Below are 18,785 nucleotides of genomic sequence, written 5' to 3' on the forward strand. Positions count from 1 at the left end.
AGAGAGGTTAAGGCACTTGTTCAAAGTCACACAGCTAGAATTCAAGTCCATCAGCTGAATCTGAGGATTGAATTCTCAATCATGACATTGTCTCACCTGCCACAGCCTCCTTCTCTCCCAGGAGGAGGACTAGGGTTAGGAGGGCTGTCCAGGTGGCCCACTTCTGCCCCTTGGCGAAGTCCTTCCTCCCCAGGGTCCTCCCTCCACCACAGTTCCTCTCCCAGCTCCGGCATCCTCTCCCAGGTGGCCCTCGGCCATGGACCTGTCCACTGAATCCCCTTAATGGTTCACCTGCCTCCCAGGGGGAATGTGGACGCCTCTTCTTTAGGTTCCGGTTCTGGAGTTTCCCACTTTTGCATCTTTTGTTTGTTTGTTTGTTAATCCTCAACGGAGGATTGAGGTTTAAAATTGTTATTTCATTTTCCCATTGATTTCTTCTTTTTTCTTTTAGAGAATGGAAGGGAGGGGGAGAGACACACAGAGAGAAACATCAATGTGAGAGACACACATCAATTGGTTGCCTCCTGCATACATCCTGACCGGCCGGCCGAACCTGCAACTAAGGCACGTGCCCGAGACCGGAATCGAACCTGCCACACTGCTGCACAGGCTGACGCTCTAACCACTGAGAAGAACTGTCCAGGGCCACCTTTGCATCTATTGTGTCTGAGAGGCCAGGGACCCCCTGGGGGGGGAGCTTACCTGACATTCACTTATTCAGTCACTTTTACTGAGCACTTCCACCTGCCAGGGGCGCTATTACAATGAGACATCTCTACTCTGCTTTCCCTGTCCCCCCCACACCCCAGTAACACCATACAGTTTAGACCTCATAGCTAAAGCTCGGTTGCAGCTTTCTTTTCTTTTAAAATTTGTTTTATAATTATTATCCTTTTTTCCCCTCTATTTTGTGTTTCCTGTTGCAGTTTGAAGTGTTCTCATGAGGCAGGGCTTATTGGGAGGTAGGAGGGAGGGCCTGATGCTCAGAGAGGCTGAGTGGCCTGCAAGGTCACACAGCACGTGCGCAGTCCAGCTGAGAGATGGAGGCAGAGGACAGGTCTGCTTACTCCTCCAGGCCCCGAGTGGAAAGCCTCACCTAGTTTTAACTTGGAAAACCAGGGGAAAGGTTGTGATTACGAGAAGGCAGGTCACTAGGGCTTGGGCAGGGTAGGCTGGGGTTGTGAATCAAGGGCGCTGAGGCTGCCGCTGACTTGCACCCCCAAAGGGTCTACTGGGTGTTCTGCCCTTTATCCTCGATGCTTCTAGTCCCTTCCCTTCCCTCAGTTGACAGTTGACGGGGACACCCAGAGGGTGAGTCAACATCCTAAGCCTCAGAAGGCCCGTGGGTGTTCCTGTGCCCGCGGCAGGGTCACCATCCTGGGCCTGGATCTGTCTGTCCTCGAGGGAAGGGATGATCTCACTGAACGCCTGCATCTCCCACAGCCCGCTGCGGTTCCGAGGCATGAGCCTGGGGGAGGGGCTGCATGCTGCCGGGGGCACAGAAATGCTTTTGATGCATGAAATTCGGTGCCTCGATCGCTCCCCGAGGACAGGCAGAAAATGCCCACATCGCCGCTTTAAAAAGGAAAACCACTTGGCCAGGGCCGCCCCAAATCCAGGCCCGCGCTCTCCGTCTCCAAGCTCCACAGCCAGAGCCGGGGCACAAACAAGCACATTCCCAGGCGGGGAAGGCGCGGCGCCTTTAAGAGGTGGCGGGCGGCACTGCCCCCTGGCGGCCGGCGCGGCCGCGCTTCCTCCGCCCGCGGGTCCAGCGGGCCGGCCGGCCGGGTCAGCGCGGCGGCGGCGGCGGGGCCGGGCGCGGCCGGTGCCCGCGAAGACGAGGACCAGGACGAGCGGGGAGTGGCGGCGGCGGGTGAGGACCGAGGGCGGGGCGAGGCCGCGGGAGGCTGCGGGCGGCCGCGTGCGCCCTGCCGGGTCCCAGCGTGCGGGGAGGGGCACGCGCCCGGCTCGGAACGGCCGTCTGCGCCGCCCGAGCTCGGAGGGGGGGGGGGGCGCTGGAGAGGCGGGAGGGAGGCGGGCCTCGGGGCGGCCGGGAGCCCGAGCGCGGGCCGGTCCTCCGTGGCCGTCGCCCGAGGGCGGGTCGCTCGGCCCTAGGTGGCCGGAGGGCGGCGGGCGGGGCCTCCCCTGGCTCCTCCGGGCCGGCCCCGCTGCGGCGCTCGCGAACTTGCGCGCCGGCGAGCCCCGCGGGAGGCGGCGGGGGCGGGCCCGGCGCGGCGGCAGCCAGTGGCCGGCCGCGCTGAGCGCCGCTCCCCCGCCCGGGCGCCGCCCCGCCCCGGCCCGCCCCGGCCCGCCCCTCCCGGCAGGACTGCGCGCCCGGAGCCGCGTTCCGCGTCCCCGCCGCCGGGAGGAGGTGCCCGCACGCTCGCGGCGCGCGCTGGCCGCCAGACTCGGCCTGTGGGCCATTTCCTCCGGACCCGAGCTCCCCGCCCGCGGAGGAAGATGCAGACCTTTCTGAAGGGGAAGAGAGTTGGCTACTGGCTGAGCGAGAAGAAGATCAAGAAGCTCAATTTCCAGGCCTTCGCCGAGCTGTGCAGGTAAGGAGGGAGCGGGGCTCCGGCGCCCGGGGGTTCCCGGCTCTGTCCCGGCGGCTCCGTGGGAGGTGAGAGCCACACGCAGGGAGCCGTGCACGGGGGACACGGAGCCCGAGGAGCCGGGCGGCTGTGGCGGCCGCCGGTGGTGTTCGAGGGAAGCGGTGGCCAAGGGTGAGCGGGGCGGCACCGACCCGGGCTCTCAGGTGCACTGCGACCCGGGCGGGGACGCCTCCGGCCGCCCGGGGCTCGGTGGGAGCGCTGCTAACGGTGGTGGAGGGACCCGGGACATCGGGGGATCCGAGCTCCGCCCGTGCCTGGAGGTTACTTTGGACGGGAGTGTTTTTCTCCTGCCGTTCCGTTCCCTTCTCTTCGTGGAGAAGGGCACCCGGTGTTCGCATGTTTGCGGGCCACCTACTGTGTGCCCCGAGAGTGCGGCTCGTGAAGCTGACATTGCGCGCCACCGGGATAAGCCTATGTGAAGCGGGCGGCGGTGCTCGGCACGTATGCGATGATCTGCTGTCTCATTTAATAGAGCCTCGCACCAGCCTGGAGGATGGGCCGGGTGGTGATTCCGGGCCACGTGTCTGAGAAGGGGGATCCATCCGCAGAGAGGTGGGGTACCTTGGTACCAGGCCGGGGGTCCCAGAACTAGGGAGTGGCTGGTGCTGAGGTGCTGGGTAAATGCATGTGGCACAGGATGGCCCTCCTCTACTTGTCCGCCCCCCCCCCCCCAAGCCCTCAATGCTGGTGCTCAGTGGTGGAGACTCAGTGTTTTAATAAGTAAGATGGCATTCTCCATTCCTTACAGAAACATCCAGTGTTGGGGGCAGGTGTGTCTCACCTTGCCGCATGTTGGTAGCTTTGCCTTTGAGAAGCTGAGAGTGGAATCCCGTTCTCCGAGAAAGCCTAAGACATAAGATAATTCGGCTCCACAAGCTGTTTGCAAACTCTAGGTGGAAACCTTTTGTTATGCAGCGTCTCCAGTTGATAGATGTGATTCTTAAACATGGGCCCTACTTGCATTTTCATCCCTGCTGGGTGCCCAGGCATCATGAAGAATGGAACAAGTATGATTTCTTATCTCCTGATACGAGGAGCGAGTGGCCAGTCAGAGCTAGCGGGGCTCCCAGCGCCTCTGTGCCTCATGCCTGTCCCAAGGGCCTGGTGCTCCTTTGCCCCAGGCCAGCGCCCTGCAGGCGCTCTTCTCCCAGCAGCCAGAGGGGCGCCCTCTACATAGCACAAGCAGCTCCTGGGTCTGCATCCTGGGTCTGGGCATGGAGTTGGCTTCCCTCTTTCAGGCCCGCTTCCCCAGGAGCGAGCAGGCTTTCCAGGGTCAGTAGGACATGCTGAATACAGAAGGAAATCAGGAGGAACTGGAAGTCCGGGTTTTGAGAATGGGTCTGAGGACTTCTGGAACGTTAGAAAAGGGCACTTGAACGTTGTACCTGTGGGACAGCAAAATGTGCTCTAGGCACTGAAGAGATGTGGGGCAGCCCTGTTGATGTGTTCCTGAAGTGTGCTGTGTGAGGTGCCGGAGCTCCCCCTGCAGTCATCTAAAACTTGGGAAATCCCAGTTAAGACCTTGCACCCTTTTGCCTGCGGTCTGGCCGTATTAGTGTCCTCCCCTGTCTGCAGCTAAGCCAGGAGGCTTGTCATCTGGTTGGTATATTTTGCTCAGTAATTAGGAGGCTCTCATAAAAACAGTTCTAGCCGAGACCCGCGGCTAGGTCCTCCTTCTGGACTTGCAGATTGGCTTTTCCTTCCTGTGGACCCCCTGCCTTTAAACAGGGAGTTCAGGGCAAGCTATGATGTCAACCCTTCTGGGGGAAATCCATTGTGGAGTGTTAATTTCTCTGGAAGGGGTGTTGCCCTTAAAGTTGAGTTGCCTTTTGGCCACAATGATGTCTTTGGGGAGAAGAAAGAAAGTGTCTAGGCCAGTGGTCGGCCAACTGAGGCTCCCGAGCCGCATGTGGCTCGCGAGCCCCAGTTTGCTGAGCCGCAGTTGGCCGACCACTGGTCTAGGCCATTCTAGAATCTCAGGCTGCTTTGTGTTTTCATTAGCTGCCCTTTAGATATTTCGTCATTGAAGCTTAAGAAGGAAAAGAAAACATTAAAAATAGTCCCCCCCCTTCTCGCCTTTATTATTTTCAGAGCAGCGCCCCCTGGCGGCCACATTTCTAAACTGGGTGCAAAATGCTCTCACCCTGGAGAGGGTGGCGGAGTTCTTGGCTGCTGTTGTGTTTGGTGGGGGTGTTGGTGAGAGTTTAGTGGTCCCACCGGAGATGTGGATGGACATTCATGATCTGGGGGTCCGGCGCTCCTGTTTTGATGGATGATGAGTTGTCTCTGACTTTCCCAATGAAAAAGTCCAGAGATCTTTGCAAATGACTGGGGGCTCTGCTCTGAATGTTTGGGGCAGTGTCAGCGCCGGAGAGGCTGACCCGAACAGACCGGGATGGGTTGTTTAGTTGAATGTCAGGCCTTGTAAAAATCTGTGAGCAGAAAGGGATGTTGGAGAGCGTCTCATCCAGCCCTTTGTTTTACAGATGGGGAAACGGGCATGAGGGAGCGGCCGGTTCCGTACCTTTCTTCTTTCCTTTAACTTCTAGAGTGGATCCAATCTGGTGACCTTGAGGCCCACACAGAAAGCCAGCCCTTTCTCTTTGGGCACCTCCGGCAGTAAGGAGGAGTTACTGTCCTTGTTATGTTCACAGGCGTCCAGAGACTGCCATTTTGTCCTAGGGACCCTTCCTTGCAAGGCTGAGTCGTGCCCTTGGCAGGTGTAATGCCTCTTCTCCGAGCGGGCGTCGCACATGGATGGCATCAGTAGGCGTCTGGAGCCTGGTCCTGCTGGGACACCTTGGGGAAACATGAGGGCCCACCCTCGCTGCCCCTTGTTAGGCGGGCCCTCTGACAAGTCAGCAGATGGGCCTTTGACTCAGCTTGTTTTTAGTGAAGCTGTGTGTTCCTGTGCCTCGGCTGGTTCTTCCCCTCTCCCTGGGGACCTGGTTTGTTCTCCTCTACCCTCTCCCCCCTAACTCAGGAGCAGCTTGCTGCTTCCTCACACCCACTTTGTGGCTTTCTCAGCATGCCCAGAGGGACTGCAGAGGGACAGCAAAGAAGTAGAGCTGTTGGTTGGAATTGCTGGGCGCTTTTCGTTTTAGATCTCCACAGTGCCCCATTTGGAAATGCTGGCTCCTGTGTTTTCTGTCCCTCCTCCGGCGCCTTCTCGCCTTCCCACTCTTCTGTGTCCCGTGGCGGAAGCTGTGTTGCAGGGGGTGGTGAAAAGGCACGTGACTTTATGGAGCATTGCGGTGTAAAATGTGGGTGAACCTTGGCCCGCCGTGCTGTAATATTCGCCGACTTTAATGTGGTCCTTCCAGCTTCCTTATCTCACTTCATCCGAAGCCCAGCAGCCCAGGGATGGAGGGGGGAGGAAACTGAGGCTCGGGAGTGTCAGGGACTTTGTACAGCCAGTTGGGCTTCCCTGAGCCCAGCCGTGAGGCCTCTGCACCTGAGAACGTGGCTTCCTGGTGTGTCTCTTCTCTGCCCAATTAGCGTGGGCCTCCTGGCGGCTCCAAAAGCAGACGTCTGTGAGGTCCTCGTCCTGGAGGAACTTGGAGGCAGCTGGGCTGACTAGCTCGCAGGAAATAAGTTTCTGGTGCACCCCAGACCATGTTATTGATGCTGGCTTTCCCACGGGGACCCTTCACACAGTTCCCCAGAAGGAATGTGGCCGGCACTCTATTGTGGCTCGAGTTCACCGAGGCAGTGGGGGCAGTGGGATGGAGCCCCTGCCCTCCCGGAGCCCTGAGTGTGGTGTTAACAGTAACCCGGCCTGGGAGGCACCCCAGGGAGCTTGGGGTGCCAGTGTCCCTTCCCCTCAGGGCCTGCATTCCTTCACAAGGGGTTGTCCCTAGGTCCCTTTCTGCGGGGATGCTTACCGTTCTTTGCTGGAATGCTTCCTGGAGATTCTTTGGGGGGAGGAAGGCGGATCTTTTCCAGGATTAAATGATGCAGGTCTGTTTGTCTTACTGTCTGGCCTTGGCATCATTGAGGGGGTGTGGGGTGGGAGGAGGACTTAGGTTTCCTTTGCAGCAATGCATGGGGACTGTCATAACGCAGCCTTGCAGATAAACACGTTCCACAGCTCCAGGAGGGAACTGGGTAGACACTGTTGTCTGTTGATGAGCCTGCCTGGGCCCCAGGCCTGGCTCCACCTGCAGCCCTGGGCATGTGACTTAACCCCTTGGTGCCTCAGTTTCTTCTGTAAAGTGAGGATGATAACAGTACTTAGTCTGGGGATGTCGTGTGCATTAAAGGGGTCAGTGCGGACATGTGGGATGCCCGCCTCTGTAAATGGTGCTTGCTGCTATCCGTTTTCTGTTGTTGGTGACCTGGGGGAGTGGGTGAATGGGTTTCTGCCCATGGATGCCTCTATTCCAGGGTCGTTGGCATTTGTAGACTTAGTGTTCTGGTTTGGGCAGCGTGTGAGCGACCCTGAAGTCCATATGGATGCTAACTGACCATCCTGCTGGGTGTGGGCGGTATGGGTGTGCAGGCCCAGCAGGCACGGTTAAGGAGGGGCTACCCCCGTGTCTTCTTTCAGACAAAACCCCTCTGTATCTTCCAGCTCCCCAGAGGTAGGGGTGCTGTCCTCACCTGTTTAATAGATGGGGAACTAGAGAAAATTAGATGTTAATGCAAGATGCTACTTTCATTTTGAGGATTCAAGACGAGTTTGTGTTGGGGTTCCTGAAAATGCCAAGAGTCTCCATGAGCAGTCACGTTATTATCAGCTAACAGTTACTGTTTTCTTTATCACTTTGAATATTAATACATGCACATGTTAAAAGAAAATCAAAGGACTCAAAGTACAATGAGAAGTCAGTTTCCTTCTTGTTCTCGATTCCGATCACTCAGGGACCTGGCTCTTTGCAGTCCCTGTCCATAGGTGTTCTGTCCACACAAAGGGACACACCTGTATGCAGGTCTCTGCATACACACCGTTCTGTTTGTGTCACAGAACGCCATGCCTTAGGGAACCTGCACGTGGCTGCTTCATTTGGAGACAGTTCTGTGTTATTTGTCTTATTCTTTAATGGCTGTGGGGTCCAGCCCTTAAAACGATGGACCATATTTCTTTTCTTTTTTTTTTTAAGTGTTTTTTTTTTTTTTAAATTGATTTCAGAGAGGAAGGGAGAGGGAGAGAGAGAGATAGAAACATCAATGATGAGAATCATTGATCGTCTGCCTCCTGCACGCCCCTCACTGGGGATTGAACCAGCAACCTGGGCATGTGTCCTTGACTGGAATCAAACCTGGGACCCTTCAGTCTGCAGGCTGACGCTCTATCCACTGAGCCAACCCGGCTAGGGCTGGACCATGCTTCTTGTCCTGTGGTTGATTCTGCATGTGTAGACAGTGTGAGGCCAGTGAGTGCCTGTCCCATTGCCTCCTGGTGCTCACCGCCAGGTGAGTAAGTGCTGACACCCACATCCTGCCCAGCGCAGTGGACAGTGTATCCTCACCTGAGGACATTGATTTTTAGAGAGTGGAAAGGAGGGATGGAGGGGAGAGGGAGGGAGGATGGGAGGAAAGGGGGAGAGAGAGCGAGAGCGTGCTCTTGATTGGGAATCAAACCCATGTCCTTTAGTGTAGGGGCCAACTCTCTAACCACTGAGACAGGACTGGACAGCATTGTTTTAATTTTATTTTTACTTTTAGAGAGATAGAAAGGGAGAGGGCAAGAGAGATAGAACATTGATGAGAGAGAAACATCAGTTGGCTGCCTTCTTCATGCTCCCCACTGGGGATTGAGCCTGCAGCTTGGGCATGTGCCCTGACTGGGAATCGAACCAGCAACCTTTTCGTGCCTGGGACAACGCCCAACCCACCGAGCCACACCAGCCAGGGTGAGGAAGGATACTTTTGATTTGCATTTCTCTCATGATGGTGAGATTGAGTTCACATTGTGGGGCTGAATGCATTAGGCAGGCACTGGGCATAGCTGGGCTCACCTGCACGCAGGCTGGGGGCCATTCCTAACCATTTGGACATCCTTCCCCTACTGGTTATTTCTCCCACATGATGTAGCAGGTTTGGGGCATTCAGTCAGTGCTCAGTGAAGTGCCTCCTGAGAGTAACGCCTGAACAGTCCGGTGTAAATAGGACTTTTGTTCCTACTCGTATTTTGAATTCAGCTGGTACACTAGCTTTTTTTTTAAGGACTGTTCTAGTACCTCCTTCGAAAAAGTAAGATTCATTTTAGAAAGCAAATCATTCTGGAGCTGTGTACCTACTCCTTCCTGGCACAGGCGTCATCTTAAACACCTCTCCCCTTGGTGCATGCGTCCCCCTCCCCAGTCTTTCCCCTTCCGCTGGTCTTTGGAAAGCCTGCCTTGGTGTATGTGGCCTTGCTGAGGGAGAGAGTGATGGTTGGATTCCTGATAGGGAAACCCAGGCTCAACAGGGTGGGGTAGCTTGTTCAAGGTCACTCAGTGGGTGTGGCAGCTCCATGACCAGTACCCCCTTCCCCCCCGCCTGCTGAGCCTCCTTTCAAATAGACGCCCCCCCCCCCCCCCGCCAGCTCCCCGGGACTGTGAACAGGGTGCCTGTTGGAGCGGCCAGGCCATTCCCACCTGGTGCTTTGTCTTGCCTGCGCCACGCCACCCTCAGAAAGCAGCTGCCCTGTGGTCTGTGCCTCCCTCACTGGGCCTCATGGGTGGATTCTGTAGGCCAGTCATGGTGCCAGGCTGAGGATTATGACACCTCCTGGGGGTGCCCCCACCCCTACTTTTAGGGCTCAGGGTTAGATATGTCATTGGCTGTGGAGATTTGAGAAACACTCCCATGAGGGACCCCTAGACTCCTGTCTCCCCTCCCCTACAGGTCCCTGGGTGCTGGGTGCCCACCCTTGGTGGCCAGAAACTGTCCCACCCTGTTAACTGCTCTTGGTGTTCCTGGAGCCCAACCAGGTAGATTCTTGTAGGGCGCCCCACTGCCCCTGGAGGGAGAATCCGGACACACAGGGCAAAATCCCTCCCAAGGATGGCTGGTTCTGTCTCTCTATTGGACTTGCTCATGGTGTGTCTCTGTCTGTCTCTTTGAAAAGTTGATTCCATGAAGGGAGAGACTTTAGCAGTTTTATTCGCTGCTGAAACCCCAGTGTGTTTACCAGTGCACATAGTAGGAGCTCCAGGGGCTTCCTGTTAGTGAACGAAGGAACTGACTGGTGAGGTTTGGAAGCCTTTTCCATGTCCTGGTGGCTTAGCCAAAAGCCACTTGTGACTCTGGAGTGCTCTGTGCCAGGAAGGAAACCCCAGGGGTGAGGGAGATGGATGGGGGTGAGGGGAGATGGATGGGGGTCAGGGGAGATGGATAGGGGTGAGGTGGTGTGTCCCAGGCCAGGAAGTAGCTCAGTGGCTTCATTCCTTTAGTCTTTTTTTTTTTTTTAAAATATATTTTATTGATTTTTTACAGAGAGGAAGGGAGAGAGATAGAGAGTTAGAAACATCGATGAGAGAGAAACATCTATCAGCTGCCTCCTGCACATCCCCCACTGGGGATGTGCCCGCAACCCAGGTACATGCCCTTGGCCGGAATCGAACCTGGGACCTTTCAGTCCGCAGGCCAATGCTCTACCCACTGAGCCAAACCGGTTTCGGCCCTTTAGTCTTTTATTCACTCAGCAAACCCTGACCGGCCACCCTGACAGCTCTGTGCTGGTGCTGGTTTCTGCCTTGTGCACCTAGATGCATGGTAAGGAGATGAAGGTAAACCCGTACAGATACATTTGAAATGCTGCAAGGAAGCCTGCAGACAGGAGAGCGCTGAGGCAGGGGTGGCTGCAGCCTCTCTGCGGGGGTGACATTAACGAGAGGGTCTGAGAGTCCATCCTCTAGAGCAGTGGTTCTCAACCTTCTGGCCCAACCATAAAATTTTCGTTGTTACTTCATAACTGTAATGTTGCTACTGTTATGAATGACCAGTGAATATCTTATATGCAGGCTGGTCTTAGGTGACCCCTGTGAAAGGGTTGTTTGACCGCCAAAGGGGTCGCGACCCACAGGTTGAGAACCGCTGCTCTAGAGGCTCCCGAGAACAGGGCGGGTGGTGTCAGCTGCTTAGAGGCCACATGGCCTGGCCTGCCTCTCATACAGCCCTGGGTTCTGTGGGACCTAGGGCAGCCTTCCCGGAAGGCGAGCTGGTCTCCATGTTAGACACGTGGGCAGCGGGGCAGCACGGTGTCCTTGTAGCCTTGTTCCCTGACACTGTGAGGGGCCAGGTGGGTGGCCCTGGGATGGTCCTCCACCGGAGGCTGCAGCTGTACCTGTACCATGGGTCCCAGGACAGGAGGCCAAATGCTCCACTCTGGTCTGGTCCAGTCCAGCCTTTTCGGTCAAGAATGAGCAGTTCTGGGCCTTGAGGGCCTGGGGCGGGGGGATGGGTGGGGATCCTCTGGCCCTTGGAGACCCTGGGCCATGAATTTCCCCAGGGCTCAGGTTAGGCCTCAGGTGCCCAAGGGCCCTGGATGGAAGCCACACCGGATGCTGTTCTCTAATAGCCATTCACCTTTTTCTTGGCCAGTTTTTGACCAACTTGTTCCACGAAGGAAGCGCCTGGGCACCAGTGAAAACCACACATCCCTGTGTTTTCTCTTCCCCCGTAAAACTCCAGGGCAAGATCTGGGGGTCTCTCTCTTTTTTTTTTTTTTTTTTAAGTGTTTTTATTGATTTCAGAGAGAGGAAGGGAGAGGGAGATAGAAACATCAATGATAAGAGAGAATCATTGATTGGCTGCCTCCTGCATGCCCCCTACTGGAGATCGAGCCCACAACCCAAGCATGTGCCCTGACTGGGTTCCATGACCTCCTGTTTCATAGGTCGACACTCAACCACTGAGCCGCACCAGTTGAGCTGGGCTGAGAGTCTCTTTTTAATACATGCCCTCAGGAGTCCTCTGGGAAACCGAAACTGTCATGACTAGGCCTCACCCAAACCTGGCAGGCATGCTTCACACCAGGTTAAACAGGTTAACGTGGACTCGTTACTCCGGAGCTCTGGGGGACAGGGACTCGCCAGAAGGGCATTTGGGATGTAACCGGTCCCAGGCTGGTTGGTCCCAGTCTTGTCTGTGGGAGCCCTTGTGTGGGATGAGATTCCTCCAGTTTCCTAGAGCACTCGCCAGCTGCTGCCTCCTGAGCCCCTCACAGGAGCGAGGCAGGGCAGCAGTCCTCTGCCTGTGCTCACTACCTTTTGGGCAATCCTCTTTCCCCTTTAAAAAATGTGTTGCCTCTGGCTGCTGGTTTGCACTGGGATGCATTTAAAGGTGGATCCAGAGTGTGGACAGGAGCTGGGTTTGCACAGGAGACATTCCTGGGGACTGGCCTGGTGCGGCGCTGATTGACAGGCCGCAGCTGGGAGCAGGTGATCTCTGCAGCTTGCTCTGCAATCCCAGCGGCTCCCCTCAGCACCTGCGTGCTTGGCTCTTGGAGCCTGAGCCCTGAAGCAGGGCTTGGCACGTCCAGGCGGCCCTCGATGCTTCAGAAGGGCTGTGCTGAGATGCCCCTCTGCTCACTCCTAGATCAGTGGTTCACCAGACTTCAGGGCACAGTGCAGGCTAGGCCCTATAGCAGATGGGAACCTACCCTCCAAGCTGGATGAGAACACTGAGCCTCAGGGAGGGGTGAGATGACTTGCTGGTCACACAGTGTGATAGCAGAGCTGGGACTCACCCTCGGGGCTGGTAGATGCCTGAAACCATGCTGTTTCCACCCAGCCAGGCTGCCTCCTGAACTTAACATCTGGGCACTATTGTCTTGATACCCAGAAGAAAATCAGGCATTTTTTCTGAGCCTCCTCTGCATGCAGTTTTGGGCCCAGAGGGGTGGTGGGTGGTGGCATGGCAGTGAACTTGGAGCCCAGGGCTTCCCTAGCTTTCTGTGGATGACTGGGAAGCCATTCCGTCTCCCCAGCCTCTGCTCCTCCATCTGTAACGTGAGTGAAGTACACTCACCTCTGGGGCAAGTGAGTATGGCAGGTGCTTAGTAAATGGTAGGATTTCCCTTTTCCTCCAGGGGGCCATCTCCCAGGGCCTACCCACCAAGCTGGGGCCTGGGACTTTGACATGTTTTTGATGGGAGCCCCAGTCCACACAGACGGGTGGCCTCCCTGCCTCCTCCTGTCCTTTCCTGGTGTGGGGGTCCTCCAGCAGGGGTGACCAGGACATGCCCGGCATCCCAGCTCACTGCCTCTGGGAGGACCGGGAGGAGGTAGGTGGGCACAGGGAGGATGCCCCTGTGGGAGTTTCACTTTCATTTCTGCCTCACCCTGTTTCCATCCTGCAGTGGAGGGCTGGGGTGTGGAGGTGAGGAAACATCCGGTCCCCACCCTGGGGCACCGGTACTAGTGCAGGTTCCTGGGCTGCCCCCTCTCCCCGCCTTCCCCCCCATGCCCCCGCAATGTCTGGAGCCATCTCCTGTAAAAAGCCCCCTCGTGTTCCTTTGTGCAGTCTCACGACATGTATTACTTAGTGTCTGCTGCATGCCATTCACGCTTGGGTTGTGGGGACCCAGTGAGCACTGCAGGGTCCCCTCTAGCCCCAGAAACAGCCTGAGGCCACAAAGGCTCCACCCTGCAGTGCACAAGGGTGCAGGTAGTGTGGATGCTTTTCTGTCCCAGGGGACCCGGGGGGCGTTTGGAGAGGAGAGCAGGGGGGCACGTTGGCACGCGTGTGGGCGTTTGTGAGTCTCTGGATGCTGGTTCTGGAAGGGCAGCTCCTGCCCTCGAGGACCCTGGGCTCGTGGGCATCTCCGTGAAGAATGTCATTGCTGTGGGACTGTTGGTTTCTCTCTGGGTGGAATTTCTTTTTTACATCCCAGTCTGTGTTACAGGTGGGAAATCAAAGGCCCAGAAAAAAGATGCAGAGTTAGTCCCATGTTGTAGGGCGAATAGTGGGACAGCTTGGATTTGATACTAAAGCTTCTTTGCTTTAAGATTTTATTCCTTCTTAAAAAAAAATCTTTATTGTTGAAAGTGTCACTTATGTCCCTTTTTCCCCCATTGACCCCTTCTACCACACGCCCTGCCCCATCTTTTTTTTTTTTTTTAATAAAATTTATTGATTTTAGACAGAGGAAGGGGGGAGAGAGAAAGAGAAACATCAGTTGGTTGTTTCACCTATTTATGCATTCATTGGTTGATTCTTTTTAAAAAAATATGTTTTTATTGATTTCAGAGAGGGAGAGAAACATCAGTGATGAGAGAGAATCATGGATTGGCTGCCTCCTGCATGTCCCCTACTGGAGATAGAGCCCGCAACCCGGGCATGTGCCCTTGACCGGAATCGAACCTGGGACCCTTCGGTCCGCAGGCTGACGCTCTATCCACTGAGCCAAACTGGTCAGGGCCGTTGGTTGATTCTTGTATGTGCCCTGAACCTGCAACGATGCTCTAGCCAACTGAGCTACCCCGCCAGGACACGATTTTATTCTTAAAGTCCTAACATTCATTATGGGATTCTGGGAAAGAAAGGAATTCTGGCTATTCCGTCAGATGTTTCCACCTCCCTGTGGGCATGTCTGGGCAGGAGCTTCAGGATCCTGTTGGGAAGGAGTTCTGTTTCCTGCGGAATTGGCCCCCAAGCCCCCCGGCCCTCACCTTGACCCGGCGTAGCCACGCCAGGGCCTGTGCTTAAGGAGTCTTGGGCACTCAGTTCTTTGCTGCTATGGGATGGGAGGAAGGTCCAGGCCTGAGCCTCTGGGCCTCACGGAGGCTTCCCTGCCGGTGAGGTATGAGCTTTGTTCCCTTGGGGGGCTGATGTGGCCGCCCTGGTGTGGAGGGGGCGGGGATCCTCCTCCAAAAATACACTCCAGCCTTGGCTTGAGATGGCAAAGTCGTCCCTGGGAGGCATTATTTTAGTGGTACAAGCGCAGCTCAGCCCTGGAAATACCTGTTCCTCGAGTTCACCTGCCGGCCCGACACGGTGCTGGGAGGCTCAGTCCATACGCGGAAACTGAGGCTCAGAGTGTATGTGACCTTCCCCGGGTTTCAAGGCTGGTTCCTCTGGGGGCGGGATTTGAACAGCAGTCTGTTCCAGCCGAGCCCTTGACCATGGCAGTGTTTCCCGTTGTAAATGAAGGCTGAGGACAAGAGGATGGCTTTCCTTTTGTCTGACTTCTGCGTCTTCGGTGTTTCTTAGTTGTTAACTTTTCTCCTTTCCCTTTTCAATTTCATTTGGATGCCTTTCTTGCCCAGAGTCGGGAAATGTAGGTGCTGACTCAGTCGATACCCACCCAGACGGGGAGGCCGGCCATGACTCTGCCCAGCACCCTGCCACCGTTCAGCGGCGTCGCCACCCGTCCTGTGGGCGCTGAGTTTGGGCTGCCCCATTGTGAAGTGTGCTGTTCCAGACGGCCTGTCCGATTCCCAGGGTCCTCCAATCTCACCTCATCGAGTTGGTGCGGACGAGGCTGCATGGCCCACTCTTCTGTCCCTTCCTGGGGGTCAGCTTGGGAACCTTAGAGCTTGATCTGTTGACGCTAGAGGCCTAGAAGGTCTTGCAAGCTTCTTGGAAAGACCCTAAAAAGCCTGGGGGCTGACCCTCAGCCTCAGAAGGGGGTGCTGGCTGCATTCTGGCTATGACTTTGGTGACTAACCTCTCTGAGCCTTTTAGTTTCTGTACCTGAAATGGGAATTTTCAGACCAGCCTGCAGCAGGATGGTGTTGCAGATTGGGTGAGCTGTGGCAACTTGAGTCCTTAGCACAGCGCTGGCCCTTGCTAAGTGCTCAGGAAACGGTAACTCAGAAATTCATGTCTGGAATCGGCCATGGAGCTGTTTACCAGGAGCTTGTGTTTGAGTATCCCTCACATCTGGGAAGAAGATGGGCAAGCGAGGAACATAGTCCCAGAAGCCTCCTGGGTAGGGCAGTGCTGGTTCTGTGGGATGTCCTGTGGACAGCGTGTGGCTTGGTCAGTGGCGGGATTTGAACCCCGACTCCGCCTCTGACTGGATGGGTGACTGGGAGTGTTTTGGCTCCTTTCTCTGGGCCTCGATTTCCTCCTTGATGAGAGTTGGGCCCATAGAAAGGGCTCAGCATGCAAACAGCCTCCTTTCTTGTGAGGGCCAGAGGGACTCTGATGGGAGAAGGGGGGCTGTCCCTCGCTCCCCCAACCTGTAGTCACACAGCCATGTCTACAGGTGATGGCAGAGTAAATCTCTGCCGGTGAGGTGCAGAGGTCCACGATCTGAGAGCCGGAAGGGTCTTAGCTGACAAGGATGCGCAGCTCAGAGCAGCTGGCCTTGCTGGGTTGTGCACCCAGCGGTGCTGCCTGACGGGCTGGGCCTCAGCTCCCACGCCCACAAGTGCTCCGCCTTTGGCCTCCAGGGAACCTCAGATCAAATACGAGGCCAGGGTCTGTTCTGTTCTATTCTGGGCCATGGTTGGCAGACCCTGCCCCTGGCTGGGCAGGATGAGTGATTTTGGTCCATGGGCTCAGGTGGTCTGTCCTGTATTTCCTCCAGCCTTTCTGGGAATGCTGAAGGGGCAAACTCCTCGCATTTGGGATGCTCCCCTGGGAAGGGTGGGGTAGTGTGTGGGCAGCCATTTGGAACATGGGCCCTTAGTTATGTGGGTGCCTCTGCACCAGTAATGTGCTTGGACTCCCCTGAGACCTGTGGATGGGACCATGTACCTCCAAATCTGTCCCCATTGCTGGAGGGGAGGCCACCATGGGGCAGCCATGACCTCTGGTTCTCTCTCAGCTGACAGATGTGGAGAGTTGTCAGGCTGAACTTGATGATGTGAGTAGAAAAGCAATGTAAGGCTGATTCCTACAAGTCACAGGCTGTATAGGTTTCGACAGAAACTCAGGGCCTGCTGGGCTCCGTGGTAAAGGGGCTCCTGAAAGTGGAGGTTCAGGCTCCAGGTACAGGAGATTCAGGGGCTCAGTCCATGTCCTCAGGACCTGGGCTCCCTGCCTTCCTGGCCTCTGAGTTGGTTTCATTCCAGGCCCACGTGGTGCAAGGTGAGCTCTCACAACTGACCTTTATTCAGAGCCAGACCCATGCTGAGAGTTCCTGGGTGTTATCTCATTTGATGTATGTTACAGTCTGTCGGGTGGGCATTTAGTGCCCCTGTTTTCTAACTGAAGGAAGCACAGAGGGGTCAAATAACTTGCCCCCAAGAGTCACACATTTAGTGGTTGGCCGAGCTGGGAGTCAGACCTCGGCAAGTTGGCTCCATCTCAGGTGCAGGCCCCCCAGGGCCCAGGATTCATTTTGATTGTCCCTGATTGATCAGCCCGAACCACGCCTGGCCCTGAACCAGTGGCTAGGGCTGGGAGTGCCCGTTCCCTACCACAGGGTCTGGTTGTGGGAAAGGAGATCCCCGCACAGGAAGTTGGGACTGTTCCCTGAAGATAGTGGGGTGGCTGTTGGGCAGCCAGGGGGAGGTGGGTGCCTTCTGCCAGCCTGAGGGTTTGCCCACAGTCTCCAGGGCCAGGGCACTGTTCCCCAGAGGGGAGTGAAGTGCCTCCAACAAGTTGGAGCCCAAGGCTGGGTCCCTTGTGCCGATAAACCTGAGCCTGGTTCATTCCCACGGCCAGCTGGCTGCAGGCAGATATGAGGGCCCTGGTCTGTGCGAGTCCTGGAGAAAGGGCTCCTGTAATCCTGCCTCAGGGATGGGAATGGGATGGGGGGCTTTGGGGGAAGGCTGCCTGGAATCCCGGGGAGAGCCTGATGGCTCTCCGCCCCATGCTGTGTGGAACCTCGATGTTCGACACAGTGTTTTGGGTGAAAGTCTGTGTCACCATCGCTTCTCGCTGTTTCTGTCCTGTGTGGGGAGCCTTAGGAAGGTGTCTTCCTCTGGGAGCCTGTAGGATATGGCAGCTGTGGACTCTGATTGGGTTATTGAGCTGGCAGGGAGCCTTTGTGCAGGATGCTCAGCACACCTGTCCTGGCCCTCCCATCAGCAGGCCTGGGGCGCTGCCAGACTACACGTTTGGGGCGGGGAGGAAGTGAACGGTGAGGGCGGGTGGCCACACACCAGGCCCTGCGCACCCGAGGGTGGCGTCTGGAAGAGGACTCAGGGTGCTGGGGCCAGTGAGGAGCTCCTTTCTGGACCCAGCGGGGAGTAGAGGAGCCTTGAGAAGCAGGGGCTGCTCTGCCCTGCCCAGACCCTGGCCCCGCTGCCATGTGCCTCTGCCTGGTGTTCCAGCATTCCCATAGGCCAGTGGCTCTTTTTAATGGTGTGGCCTTTGGACGCAGATAGAGGTAGTGCTGGTGGGAAAGCAGTGGAAGAGAGGGCTCCCCTGGGCCTCCTTTTTGCTGTGACCGCCATGGACAGCCAGCAGGGCTGGCCTGGCCTGTGTCAGCCCCGAAGTACTGTGGCTTCCTGGGGCCTTTTGAGGCTGTCCTAGGTGGGGAAGGGGCTAGGGAGCTCAGGCCTCACTCTGCTGTCCAGCTGTGTGGGCTTCCTCAGAGTCCCCAGCTCTGAAGCCCTGGGGAGCAATTTGTGACCCACTGCTTTTGGTCCAGCACAGTGGTTTTCAACCTTCTGGCCCTTTATTTTATTTTATTTTTATTTATTTTTTCCTTCTGGCCCTTTAAATACAGTTCCTCATGTTGTGACCCAACCATAAAATTATTTTCGTTGCTACTTCATAACTGTAATGTTGCTACTGTTATGAATCGTCATGTAAATATCTGATATGCAGGATGGTTTTAGGTGACCCCTGTGAAAGGGTCGTTCGACCGCCAAAGGGGTCTCGACCCACAGGTTGAGAACCGCTGGTCTAGCGGGTGGGACTGCCATTAGGACCTGAGCTGTCAGGTGGTTTAGGTGTGTTATGTGAGGTTACGAGGAGGGGTCATTCAGTTTATCAACTGGTAAAAACAGCAGGTGAAAACAAAAACCAAGCTGTCAAAGGCCGGCGTCTTGTGTGCATGCAGCTCCATGGTCTCTCGAGCAGGCTCACATCTGACTTGTGAAAACCACTACAAAACTTGTGCTAAAAAGTAATCATGTGCAGACTGGAGATGGCTCCTGCTGGCCTCATCACAGGTGCCTGGGGCAGTGTGTTAACTCCTGTTGACCTCAGGCCCCTCTCAGTCTGGGCCTTGGCTCTGTTTTCTATAAAATGGGGGACCCTGGGAGGTGGAGGCCCCGGGGCTAGAAGGCACCCATTGTGGGAAGAGGGAAGTGATGGAGGTCAGCCACCCAGCTAGAGCCT

The 18,785-nt window shown here is 56.2% G+C and overlaps 1 protein-coding gene across 1 annotated transcript in view; it reads left to right on the forward strand.

The window, feature by feature from the left end:
- Window positions 1–2,367: 2,367 nt before the first annotated feature.
- The window catches only part of LOC139009319 (inositol-tetrakisphosphate 1-kinase), a 135,093-nt gene continuing 118,675 nt past the window's right edge, over window positions 2,368–18,785 (forward strand). The window contains exon 1 of the mRNA XM_070413568.1: window positions 2,368–2,555. Within this exon, the coding sequence (XP_070269669.1) occupies window positions 2,461–2,555 (95 nt within the window). The 5' untranslated portion in view covers window positions 2,368–2,460. The remainder of the gene's footprint in view (window positions 2,556–18,785) is intronic.

The sequence above is a fragment of the Myotis yumanensis genome, unplaced genomic scaffold (genome assembly GCF_028538775.1).
Source record: "Myotis yumanensis isolate MYYU_CA2020_CCGP unplaced genomic scaffold, mMyoYum1.0.hap1 SCAF_1, whole genome shotgun sequence".
Lineage (NCBI taxonomy): Eukaryota > Metazoa > Chordata > Mammalia > Chiroptera > Vespertilionidae > Myotis > Myotis yumanensis.